This window comes from Lissotriton helveticus, chromosome 4_1, assembly GCF_964261635.1.
Source record: "Lissotriton helveticus chromosome 4_1, aLisHel1.1, whole genome shotgun sequence".
Taxonomy (NCBI): Eukaryota; Metazoa; Chordata; class Amphibia; order Caudata; family Salamandridae; genus Lissotriton; species Lissotriton helveticus.
Window position 1 is genome coordinate 73,980,908 of NC_136063.1, and position 11,941 is coordinate 73,992,848.

Below are 11,941 nucleotides of genomic sequence, written 5' to 3' on the forward strand. Positions count from 1 at the left end.
GGTGCTAGTTGTTGCTTTGATGGTGATGCGTGGTTGGTGCTGGATGCTGTGTGGTGTTCCCCTGTTCTAGCCCAGGGGGAGGATCCTGCTTGTGGTGGTGCCTTGGGCGGTGCTAGTTATTGCTTTGGTGGTGGTGGGTGTTGCTGTGTGGTGTTCCCTGTTCTAGCCCAGGGGAGGAGCCTGCTTGTGGTAGTGCCTGGGGGTGGTGCTAGTTGTTGCTTTGGTGGTGGTGGGTGGGTGTTGTGTGGTGTCCCCTGCTTTAGCCCAGGGGGAGGGGCCGGCTTGTGGTGGTGCCTGGGGATGGTGCTAGTTGTTGCTGTGGTGGTGGGTGGTGGGTGCTGTGTGGTGTTCCCTGCTCTAGCTCAGGGGGAGGAGCCTGCGTGTGGGGGTGCCTGGGTGGCGGTGCTGGTTGTTGCTGTGGTGGTGGGTGCTGTGTGGTGTTTCCCCTGCTCTAGCCCGGGGGAGGAGCCTGCTGGTGCGGGGGTGCCAGGGGGCGGTGCTAGTTGTTGCTTTGGTGGTATGTGGTGGATGCTGTGTGTTGTTCCCTGCTCTAGCTCAGGCGGAGGAGCCTGCTTGTGGCGGTGCCTGGGGCGGTGCTAGTTGTTGCTTTGGTAGTGGTGGGTGGAGGGGCCTGCTTGTGGTGGTGCCTGGGGGCGCTGCTAGTTGTTGCTTTGGTGGTGGTGGCTGTTGCTGTGTGGTGTTCCCTGCTCTAGCTCAGGGGGAGGAGCCTGCTGGTGTGGGGGTGCCAGGGGGCGGTGCTAGTTGTTGCTTTGGTGGTGTGTGGTGGATGTTGTGAGGTGTTTCCCCTGCTTTAGCCCAGGGGGAGGGGCCTGCTTGTGGTGCTGCCTAGGAGCGCTGCTAGTTGTTGCTTTGGTGGTGGTGGCTGTTGCTGTGTGGTGTTCCCTGCTCTAGCTCAGGGGGAGGAGCCTGCTGGTGTGGGGGTGCCAGGGGGCGGTGCTAGTTGTTGCTTTGGTGGTGTGTGGTGGATGTTGTGAGGTGTTTCCCCTGCTTTAGCCCAGGGGGAGGGGCCTGCTTGTGGTGCTGCCTAGGAGCGCTGCTAGTTGTTGCTTTGGTGGTGGTGGGTGTTGCTGTGTGGTGTTCCCTGTTCTAGCCCAGAGGGCGGGGCCTGCTTGTGGTGGTGCCTGGGGGCGGTGTCAGCAGCGGGGGCCTCTGTAAGCCTGCGGAGAGCAGTGTCTGCTCCGCAGCAGATCACACGCCGCGCGCTGACAGAGCATCAAAGGGATGCAGCAGGCGGCATCTGTCCCCCGCCCCCGCCCCCTCCCGCATCCCTCGGCCCTGGCACGGAAGAAAGGCCCCAGCCACCTAATCCCCCCAATTAAAGCGATTATCCGCCGACACCGTGAAAAGGAGTCACTTTCTCCCCCCAGAAGCAGACAGCAGCAGACGCAGCCCCCCCACAAGACAAGAACAGCCCCCACACGTCAATTGTATCGCATTTATTGTGAAGTGCGTCGAAAGGCGTGACATCATTGTGCTTTAAGTCATCCAAATACTGGCTCAAAAAACATCCCCGGGGAGGAAATCTCCGGGAACAAACATATTCATCTCTTTACAGCTGTAAAAATTAAGTCAACTTTTCCCTCGTGGTATTTACATGGCATCTTGCAACAATATACATTATTTTTTAATTCCCTTTTTTCAGTACAAAAAAAATCCGAGGCCTGTCTAATCCACGTCCCTTCTACCTGAATACGAGTTTAAGGTTTCAATTGTGCTGTTCGGTTCTTATTAAATCGGAAAGACTGGATAGGAAGTGCTTTGTCGGTACAAAATATCTGGACCAGTCCACATGGCTTTTTAGAAACAGGGCGACGTCCTCGCGAGGCCGCGCGCGCGTCCTCGCGCCTGGGTGGGCGGGGCGCCAAGGTGCAGTCTCTTCTCAAAGTCCCGCCCTCCACGGTTAATGCTCGATTCTCATTCGTTGACAAATAAAAAAATACAGAACGCTGTTGTGGCCGGGCCATTGTGGCTATTCCCCAAAAATGTGCTATAAAATATTACTAAACTGTCTCTTGGAGGCTACAGGCCTACACATTCCTAAACCTACGAAGAAGTCAGAGGCAGGCAGTGCATACATATGGAAGAGTTATTTTTTTTTTCAAGATTTTTTTTGCTTTTGTTTTTTTGTTCATCGTATATCCAAGAACACTACATTGGCAAAGTCCCTGAAATTCGTTGCTAGTAAGAATACTGGATTAAAATGTACCTGATTTCTCAGTGATACTACTCCTCTTAAAATATCATGCATAACCGCATTATTGCTTCTATATGTCTCAGAACCAGATTCCTAAGAGAGAGAAATATTGCCCTCTGGTACTAAATCTAAAGTTTTGGCAAACAGAATTTTTTTTTCTTTTTCTTAAAAACAGAACGGAAATAAGAAAAAAAAGAGCAGAAGAAAGATTGAAAAAAAGCGTCATAAAAATTGGCATAGATTCAGTCCAGTGTGTGCATGCAGGCGCCATTTTTTAAAAAAAGGGGTGCGGACGGGGGGGCGTCAGACGCAAAACGAAGGAACCAACAAAAATGGGGGGTTGTCTCTTTGAAAGTGACAAATGCTTTGGCATAGGCAGGGACATACTGGCAAGCCATAAGAAGTAAACAGTGCGACTGAGAACTGAACAAAATGGGAGCTACTTGGCTGGAAGACAGGCCAAGCAAAGCCCTCAACGCAACAAGTCCACAGTTGCGAGATGTAAACAAAAAAAAAGGCAAATCCGAGAATTAAACAACACATAAATAAATAAATAGATAAATAAGCACATTATAAGTACATAAATAAATACTTGAGTTAATAAATACATTGATAGATTAACAGATATCAAGTAGAAAATTATTTACCAAAGATATAATTTAACCTTCAAGGCGCATACTTTTGTTGGGGGGGGTGATGGGGTGATGGGGGAGTGTGCATTGCTAGGACAATAATTTATTTATTTCCAAAAAGGGTTTTCAACCCTCTAAGTTCATAGCTAAGACATTTTATGCCTTCCATGGCCTTCTGTTGGAGAAGGGGGGTGGCGCTAAGGTTTGCTAGACATTGCTTATATAGGTCCATGCTGTAGAATGCAAAGGTAGGGGGGGTGCAGAGGCATTTCTGAATTATTGGGCCCCTTGGAACAGTCTCTTGTGACAAAAGGGGTGGTCCCACCGGAAATAGGTGAGCTGTGTCGCTTCCGGGGTCAGAAGATGGCTTCCCCAAAGTTCAAAGATGGCGGTTGGTGGCGGCATGTGAGTCGGGTCTTCGCTTGAGCCCCTCCTCCCCAAGAGAGGTGCGGAACAGGAGGCGGAGGTATTCTGAGGAGCGTTGGAGCCCTGCGCGGGGCCTGGGTCAGTCCTCCATGGGGCTGAGCGGCGGGATGGACCCCTTGAAGCAGGCGGACTCGTAGTGCTTGTTCAGGTAGGACTTGAGGGCGAAGGTCTTCTCGCAGCGCTTGCACTTGTAGTGCTTGAAGGCCGAGTGGGTCTGCATGTGGGCGCGCAGGTTGGAGCGGTCCGCGAAGGCCTTGCCGCAGTGGGCGCAGCCGAAGGGCTTCTCGCCGGTGTGGGAGCGCATGTGGCCCTGGAGGAGCCAAGGCCTACTGAAGGCCTTGCTGCAGATGTCACACTTGTGCTTGAGGTCGTGGGTCAGGAGGTGCATGGCCATGGCGGGCATGGAGACGTAGATCTTGCCGCAGGTGGGGCACTTCTTGGCCATCTTGCTGTCCAGGCTCCGGTGGGTCTGCTTGTGCCGGCTGAGGTTGGACGAGGTGGCGTAGGTCTTGCCGCACTCGTTGCAGGTGTGCCTTTGGATGTGGCGCCCGCTGCTCAGGATCTTCCTCCGCGACCGCCCGTCCGTGATGAAGAAGGCGTCCACCGTGTAGCCCTCGCTGACGGCGGTGTCCCCGTTGATGTAGCCCGCCGTGATCTCCGAATGCGGGCTGTCGGGCTGGTCGGAGTCCGGCGCCCCGTAGTCGTCGTGCACCGAGGCGTAGATCGGCTCCGGGGACGGCACTTTGATGGTACTGTCGCTGTCGCCATCGTAGACGGACGGGGTGATGTAGTCGCTAATGTACCCTGCGCGGACAAGGAAGACAAGAAGAGGTTATTGCTTTATTATTGATGAACCCTGGGACATTGTCTTAAAAGCTCTCTGGTTAATAGATGCAACAAGCTGCTCTACGCAATCCTGGCGCGGTGGGGGGCTGGGAACCCTGCCTCCTCGCACTGCTGCCGATACAGGGCTCTCTAAGGGTTCTGCCCATCACCCTCTGCCCAAAACAATCAATGTCTTTCACTTGCCTCCCTCTAATGGAGCCCAGAGGGCCTTGCCAAAGCCCAGGCAGTCAGCAGTCACTGGAGCTGCCCCAGTCACTCTGGTACACCCTGTCTCTGTATAAACTGATAATGATATAATATTTATTAAGCACACGAATGCCCGAAAGGCGGCATAGCGCAGACATGTATCAGATATAAACACCCAAAGCATCAGACAGCAGATGAGCAAAGCCCGGCTTTCAGCAGTTTTCTAAAACTAGAGAGATTCTGTTGATTCTTAAGCTCCCAAGGGAGTTTATTCCACAACTTACATGTGGAATAAACTAAACTCCTCCCACTCAATGCATTAGTCCACTGAGCTGGTGGCTCAGTGGACTAATGCATCCAGTACAGGGGCCTGTGTTTGACCTCATGGTCACAGGTTCAAATCCCAGCGGGTCCACTTAGCCTTTCATCTTTCTGAGGTCGATAAAATGAGTGCCATTGAGTTAGGTAACAATGAACATCTGTTATTCAGTGCCAAGATACCCAAGGGTGAGGGTGCGCTTTACAAATACACATTTTATTATTGCATCTTGGAATGGAACCTGCTTTCAATGCACCTGAGCGTGGAGTTCTCCTTGGCGCAAACCAAGTGAACTTTTTTCTCAAATTCTCAGGGCCAATCCCGTGAGGTGTTTCATGTGTTGTGCAGCGAGCCTTAGAGGTCACACGTCTCTTACCTGGGAGGCAGTGATAGTGATACCTCACTGAGGGCCAGATGTACGTAATCTCAATTTACCTATTCTTAAATACCGAACCATACCGATTCAGTATTTAAGAATAGGTAAATGGGATGTAGCTAATAATTCAGTAATAATTACCGAATCGTTATGATTCGGTAATTACTGAATCGGTATTTACCGATTCGGTAATTGCCATTCATTCCTATGGGCCTGGAGGCCCATAGGAATGAATGTAAATTACCGAATCGGTAAATACCGATTCGGTAAAAGGGGGAATACATTGAAGGGTGGCAGGGTGGCACTTTGACACCTTGTTGCACCCCTCAATTGTGTATGGGTGCACATGTTGCAGGCATATATGCCCTAAGGGCATGTATGTGTGCAACATGGCACTGAAGCAATTTGCATGAAATTGCTTTTTGTTTTTTTTCCGTTATTTACCACCAACTTGTAGTTGGTGGTAAATAATGAATCCCAAAAAGGGGAAAACACTCATTTGAGTGCTCCCTACATTGCTAATTCGGTAATTTACTGATTCGGTATTTTAAGGAATCGGTAATTTCCAGATTCCTTGAAATACCGAATTGGTAAATTACCGAATTAGCAATTTGGGCACCTACATCTCAGTTGCCTAATTCTGGTCGGTAACGGACGAAATTCGGTAATTTCGGCTGTTATTGACCGGAATTAGGCTTCCTACATCTGGCCCCAAGGCCTGAGAGACTGGTTGATATTTTGGTATGTTTTTGGGGGAGACAGGTCGCTGGTTTCTGCAGAAGTTGGAGTCTATTTATCGAACGCTGTTGGATGCACGGACCGAGGACATTATAATAGTCCAGCCTGGACAGAACCAATGCAGTTGACAAGGATTTCTGCAAATCATAGGGAATAAAGGGAAGATTTCCTTCTCAATGGGGCAGATTCACAAAACTAATCTGAGACAAAATTCTAAACTTACTACTTTTAGTATTCACAGAGGGCAGTTAGTAGCAGTAAAGTTAGGATTACATTTGTAAGTCTTAAATTGGGATTTTGTCGTAAATTAGGATTTTGTCATACATTAGGATTTTGTTTTAAATTAAATGTAAGTTATTCTTAACTTTGACTTAAGTTTTGGTTTTAAGACACAATCCTACCTTAAGACAAACTCCTAACTTTACTACTACTAAATGCCTTCTGTGAATACCAAAAGTAGTAAGTTTAGGATTTTGTCTCGGATTAGTTCTGTGAATCGACCCCAACGTTTTCAAGATGAAGAAAGAGGCAGAGGTAAGCTTATTTGTCTGATCTCTAAATGAAAGATCAACGTCAAAGATTACTCCCATGTTCTTTACTTTCGAGACTGGAGTGGAAGAGGCCGGGGCCACCAGGACGGGCTCCAAAATTAGAGGTTTTTTTTCCCCAAAAAGAAGGACTTCCGTTTTCTGTTAGTTCAGCTTCAAACTATTACATTTCATCCATCTGGCGACCTCACCCATGTAAGTGTTGCAAAATGCATCACCCACTGGGGTGTGACTTGGCATTGGGAGGTCTCTTTCTGGGCCCTGGCAGGCTGTTGCAGAGACAGACTCTCTGGAAACCCATGAAATTGACATTGGGGGTCTTATCGTTCTATTATTCTTTTCAATCGAAATTAACAGACTAACATGTCCACTTCTCAAATTCCATATTAAACTATACTAATATACTGCCCAAATACCTGAATAACATATCCACTACTCAAATTACTTCATATTTATACTATACTCATTTTTAACAGTAATCCTTAATGGGTTCCGGAGTGGCGTGCTACTCGCCAGAAAAGCACTTCAACACCCATCAGGGGTAACAAGCGGTATATGAATGCAAACCTTTCTTCCCTTTTATCCCTCCGCTATCCTTCTCACTCCAAGTAACTGCCTAATATCCACCACTGAACTTACTTCATATTTCACCTCATTAATTCACCACTAATCCTTTGTAGGCGTCCTGAGTAGCATGCGTCTACAAGCGCTAAATAAATACAAACCTTTGTCCTCCTCTATCCTTCTCCTGTCATTCCAAATCCAAATAACTGACTAACCTATCCACCACTTAAAATGTACTTGCATGTTTCACTATAGTAATTCAACACTAATCCTCTGTGGGTCCCGGAGTAGCGTGCAACTCGCTGTAAAAGCGCTTCGACGCCTCGTCAGGGGTAGTAAGCGCTGTATAAATGCAATTAAAATACAATACAATTTAGTATGAGATGTCTCGATAATCCCACCCTCCAGCGGTTGACTTTTCGCCATAATAAGGGGAAGAGGTCTCATTTGAGTCTGTATGCTGTGGGATGTTTCTACAAACCCACCCATCACAGGGTGACCTGTCACTGTGACACGAGGAAGCGGTCTTGTATGAGACCTCGGAGTCCCGAGGCTGGGAGACGTCTCTGTAAACCCACTCCGTCACCTGTTGCCCTGTCTCTCTGACATGAAAAAGCGGTCTAATTTGAGACCTCGGAGTCCCTGCGCTGGGTGATGTCTCCACGCCCCATTCAGTGCCCGCTCGTCCCTCTCATGACTCGGGGGGGTCGGCTCCAGGACAGTGACCCTCTGCCCCCATCCACCGCCCTGGGGGCCCCCAGCTCTGGGACGTCTCATTGCTCAGGGACGGCGTGCAGTCCCCGGGGTCGGCTGCCGGACAGCGTCCCTCTGCCCCATCCTCCGCCCATTGGGCCCCCAGATCTGGGGCGTCTCATGACTGAGAACGGCGTGCAGTCCCCGGGGTCGGCTCCCGGACAGCGTCCCTCTGCCCCCACCCACCGCTCTTGGGGGCCCCAGCTCTGGTTCGTCTCATGACTCGGGAACGACGTGCAGTCCCCGGGGTCGGCTCCCGGACAGCGTCTCTCTGCCCCCATCCACCACCCTTGGGGCCCCCAGGGCCGGGTGTCCCATTGCTCAGGGACGGCGTTTAGTCCCCGGGGTCGGATCCCGGACAGCGTCCCTCTGCCCCCATCCCTGCCCACGGCCCCCCAGCGCTGGGGCTTCTCACGGCTGGGGACGGTGTTCAGTCCCCGGGGTCGCCCCCTGGACAGCGTCCCTCTGCCCCCTCCACCGCCCTGGGGCCCCCAGCGCCGGGCCCCCTCCGCCCGGGCCGCCGTGCCCGGAGCAGGCCGCCGTCCCAAGGTTGGCGCCGCTCAAGGTCGGATTCCTCCGCAGTGTGCCTGCGCCGCTGCCTGTTTCTCGCACACCAGCACTTTTTCTGCTTATGCAACAGACTGCAGACGTGGTGCACAAAACACGCACTGTTGAGCCGGCGGTACCAGCCGCCCGTGCCCTGCAGGAGACGCTCGGGATGCTTGAATATGTGACATTATGTGCGATGCGACGCCTGCTCGAGGGGCGTGCAGTGCGTGCTTTGTATACGTGCGTGCACGTACCTGTCCCCATTTAAACAGTTGTATACATGTTTCGTGCATAGTGCATGTGGTTGGCGTCTGTGTGCTTAGGTGTAAGTGCGTATATGAGCTGTGTGTGTGTGCAGTGCTTGTACATCGCGTGCGCCTGTTTATTTGTGTGTCCTCGCACGTACGTGTCATCTGTGTATGTGTCCTCGTTTTCATGCGGTGCATTTGCATGTTCCATGTTTGTGCATGTGCTTTGTGTAAGTGGATGAATCCGTAATTTATTTGGGATGTACGATATTTTTTGTGTGCCGTGCACGTGTCTCCTTTGACTTTGTGCATCAGTGAGAGACTCAGTGTATATTCTATGTGTCCACTCGTGTCGTATGTGGGTGTGAGAGAGAGTGTGCATGTTTTTTTGTGTGCATATGTGTCTCCTCTGTGTGCAATAGAGTCGGAGTGCATTTGTATGAGCCTGCTTGTCCTTTTATCTGTGTTTGAGTGAAAGGGGACGTGTATGGGTTTTGTCTGTGCGTGTGTATCACTTGGAGGTTTAATTTGTGTGTATTTTGAACATGCCTGTATGTTATCTTGGGAAATATTTCAGACATTGTGGGTGTGAGAGTGTGCACGTAAGTGCGTTCAATAGAGTCTTGTATGTGAGTTTGTGTATGTTTTGTGTACACTCATGTTTTGTATTTATTGAGAGAGACTCTGTGTGTGTTGTGGTTATGCTTTTGTAAGTCTGAGTTGTGAGTGTTTTGTGTGTTTGAGGTGGTGTGATTCTGTGTGTGCTTTGAGTATGTTTGTATCCTGTGTCTGTGTGAGTCAGTGCCGTGGTTATATTTGTTTCAGCATATGTGAGATTGATATGTTTGTGTCTGCGTGGGTGTGTGTTTGTTTTGTATTTGAGAATGTCCTATGTATGGACGTGTGTGTGTGGATGTTATGTGTTTGTATGTGTGCCAGATTGTGTGTATACATGTTTGTGGATGTGAGTCTCTGTGTGCGTTTCAGAATTAATGATTTGCAGACAGTGTGTAGGTCTGTGTGTGTGCTATGTGTGTGTGTAGGTCTGTGTGTGTGCTATGTGTGTGTGTAGGACTGTGTGTGTGCTATGTGTGTGTGTCTGTACAATATGGGTGTGTGCATTTATGTGTAGGAGTGTGTGTGTGCACCTGTATGTGTGTGTGTGTAGGAGGGTGTGTGTGCTATGTGTGTACTATATGGGTGCGTTATGTGTGTGTAGGAGTGTGTGTTTGTGTGTGTAAATAGTAGTGTGTGTGTCTGTAAGAGTGTGTGTGTGTGTACTATATGGGTGTGTGCATGTGTGTGTGTTATGTGTGCGTGTGTGTGCATAGTAATGTGTGTCTGTGCTGTGTGTGTGTTCTGCGCTCCTCACGCATCCGCACGCGCGCCCCGCTCGGGCCCCGCATCCGTGCCGGCCACAGTTGCCCTTGAACTTGGCGCGGTGCAGACAAAGGCCTGGTTCTCGGAGCTGCTTCCCGCAGTCACAATGAGCAGCATCCCCCCCCCCCCCCCCACCTATTCCGGGCCCCCTCCCCCGCACCCCTCCTCTGGTACCCAAGGCTAATTTTAGTGCTGTTGCTGCTACAGAGCGATTCGGTTTCAGAGATCTGCACAGTCAACACTCTTGGATGCGTGCAGCGCAGCAACAGGGCTTCCAGCGGCCCATTGTGTGCGCAGCGCGCTGCCCTGCCGCAGGGGTGGGGATGCAACGCACGGCAGCGCGCGTCCTGTGCAATGCCTCATATGTGACACGGTATTAGTTATGTTATAGTCTGCCCTGCTCACACCAGGAACCCGACCACCGCCTGTTGCTTTCACAACAGGTGTCCCATCCCAGCACAATGGAGATCATGTTATCGACCTTGTGAAGGTGAAGGGCAGAGCCAGCCTCGCTGAATCCCATCCCCTGACCTGCTGGCCGTCCACAGATGGCTACAACCCCGGAGTCCACCCCCTGCCAGGCTCCGGGCTGCAAACATTCCGTATTCACACAGCAAACTTAAGGCAAGGCTCGTTTGTCTGCAGCCATCACTAGTGATAGCGCCAAGAGGAGCTAGTGTGGCGCTACACCCTGCAAGATTAGGAAATAAAGCACACTATCCTACCGGCATCACTAGTGATAGCGCCAAGAGGAGCTAGTGTGGCGCTACACCCTGCAAGATGAGGAAATAAAGCACACTATCCTACCGGACCTGCTGTATCGTACGCTGTAATGTCATGAGGGCCGATCCTATATCACGATTCCCTGTGGGGTGCCCTGCTACGCCACACATGTAATGGAATTTACACAGAATGAACTCAGCTCCAAGGCAACAGAGCCCTGCACATACATGGTGACATGTCACGGTGTGATATGACATGTTATGTCATTCTGCTGGGTGTTATGTCATGCAATAAACATTTATTTATTTATTTAAAGCATTGGTAGAGCGCAACTGTCCCCAAACTGGTATGCCGGCGCTATGCCTACATATAGGTGCTATACTGCTGAATCAGCACCTGCACAACACGCAAGCCTTGCGCCCCTGTCCTTGCAGGCAGGACGGACGCGCAGCGACAACCGGAGAGCAACAGTTGTTCAGACACTCAGGCACCCACGCACAGATCACGTGTTGCTCACCTTTGCCGTGGAAGCGCGCGCTGAAGTCGTGCCGCGCGCGGCCATAGGTGAAGTCGGCAGAGAAGGCGTCGAGCTTCACCTTCTTGACCAGGAAGGATCTTGGCATGGTTCCGGTCCGCGGCCGGGGGAGGGTGGGGTGTACAAAAATAAAAGGTCTATATTAAAAATACAAAAAAAATGTTTATAAAATCAGAGTCCTGCGGGTGTCCTGTTGCTGGGTATGGCTGGGTGGCCCCTGGGTGGCCCCTGGGAGCGCCGGTGGTGCTGATGCTGCTGGTCTGCCTGCCTCAGCCTGCTCTGGGCATCATCATCCTTCCCTTTGTGCCGTGCCAGAGGTATCTTTAATCCAGTGCTGCGGGTTTCCTTTATTATCTTTTTTTATTGCGTCTTTATTCTTGTCTCTGATGCTTTTTCGACGACCCCCTCCCAAGGCCGGACGCGTGCATTCCAAAAAACACCATGTTCCGGTGCTAACCGCAAAAAACCCGTGAAATGAATGTTTTTAAAAAAGGTTACAAAAGGCGCTGGTATAAAAGGGTTCAGCACTGGACAGCAGCAGCAGCGGCCGCTCCAGGGGCCAGGGGTCCGCGCATCTCTCCAGCCTCCTCCGCCGGGGCGCTATATAAGGCGCTGCATGCCAATGGGAGCAGCCCGTCTAATCCGCCCCCGCCCCCTCCCCAAAAACACATCTCCCGGGAGCGGCGGCAGACAGCATGATTTATTGACGCTGGTGCCCGTCACCTCTTCCCCGGCTTCTCTGCGCGCCTCCCCTCCAAAGGGGCCCGGGGAATCAGGCCTCTTAAAGGGCCAGGCACCCCGAGTGTGGTGGAGGGGTCTGGGGTGGCGTCTGTCCTTCCACGCGGCTGCAGCTGTCAGGATGTGTTGTGCTGTGTTGTGTTACTCTGCGCTGTGCTTAGCTCT

The 11,941-nt window shown here is 51.1% G+C and overlaps 1 protein-coding gene across 1 annotated transcript; it reads right to left on the reverse strand.

Moving 5' to 3' along the window:
• Nucleotides 1-1,442: 1,442 nt before the first annotated feature.
• Nucleotides 1,443-11,555, reverse strand: SCRT1 (scratch family transcriptional repressor 1). The gene is made up of 2 exons (XM_078685425.1): nt 11,021-11,555; nt 1,443-4,077 (listed from the first exon to the last, which is right to left on the reverse strand). The coding sequence occupies exons 1-2, from the start codon at nt 11,124-11,126 to the stop codon at nt 3,353-3,355; spliced, it is 831 nt and encodes a 276-aa protein (XP_078541551.1). The 5' UTR covers nt 11,127-11,555; the 3' UTR covers nt 1,443-3,352.
• Between the last annotated feature and the right edge of the window lie 386 nt (nt 11,556-11,941).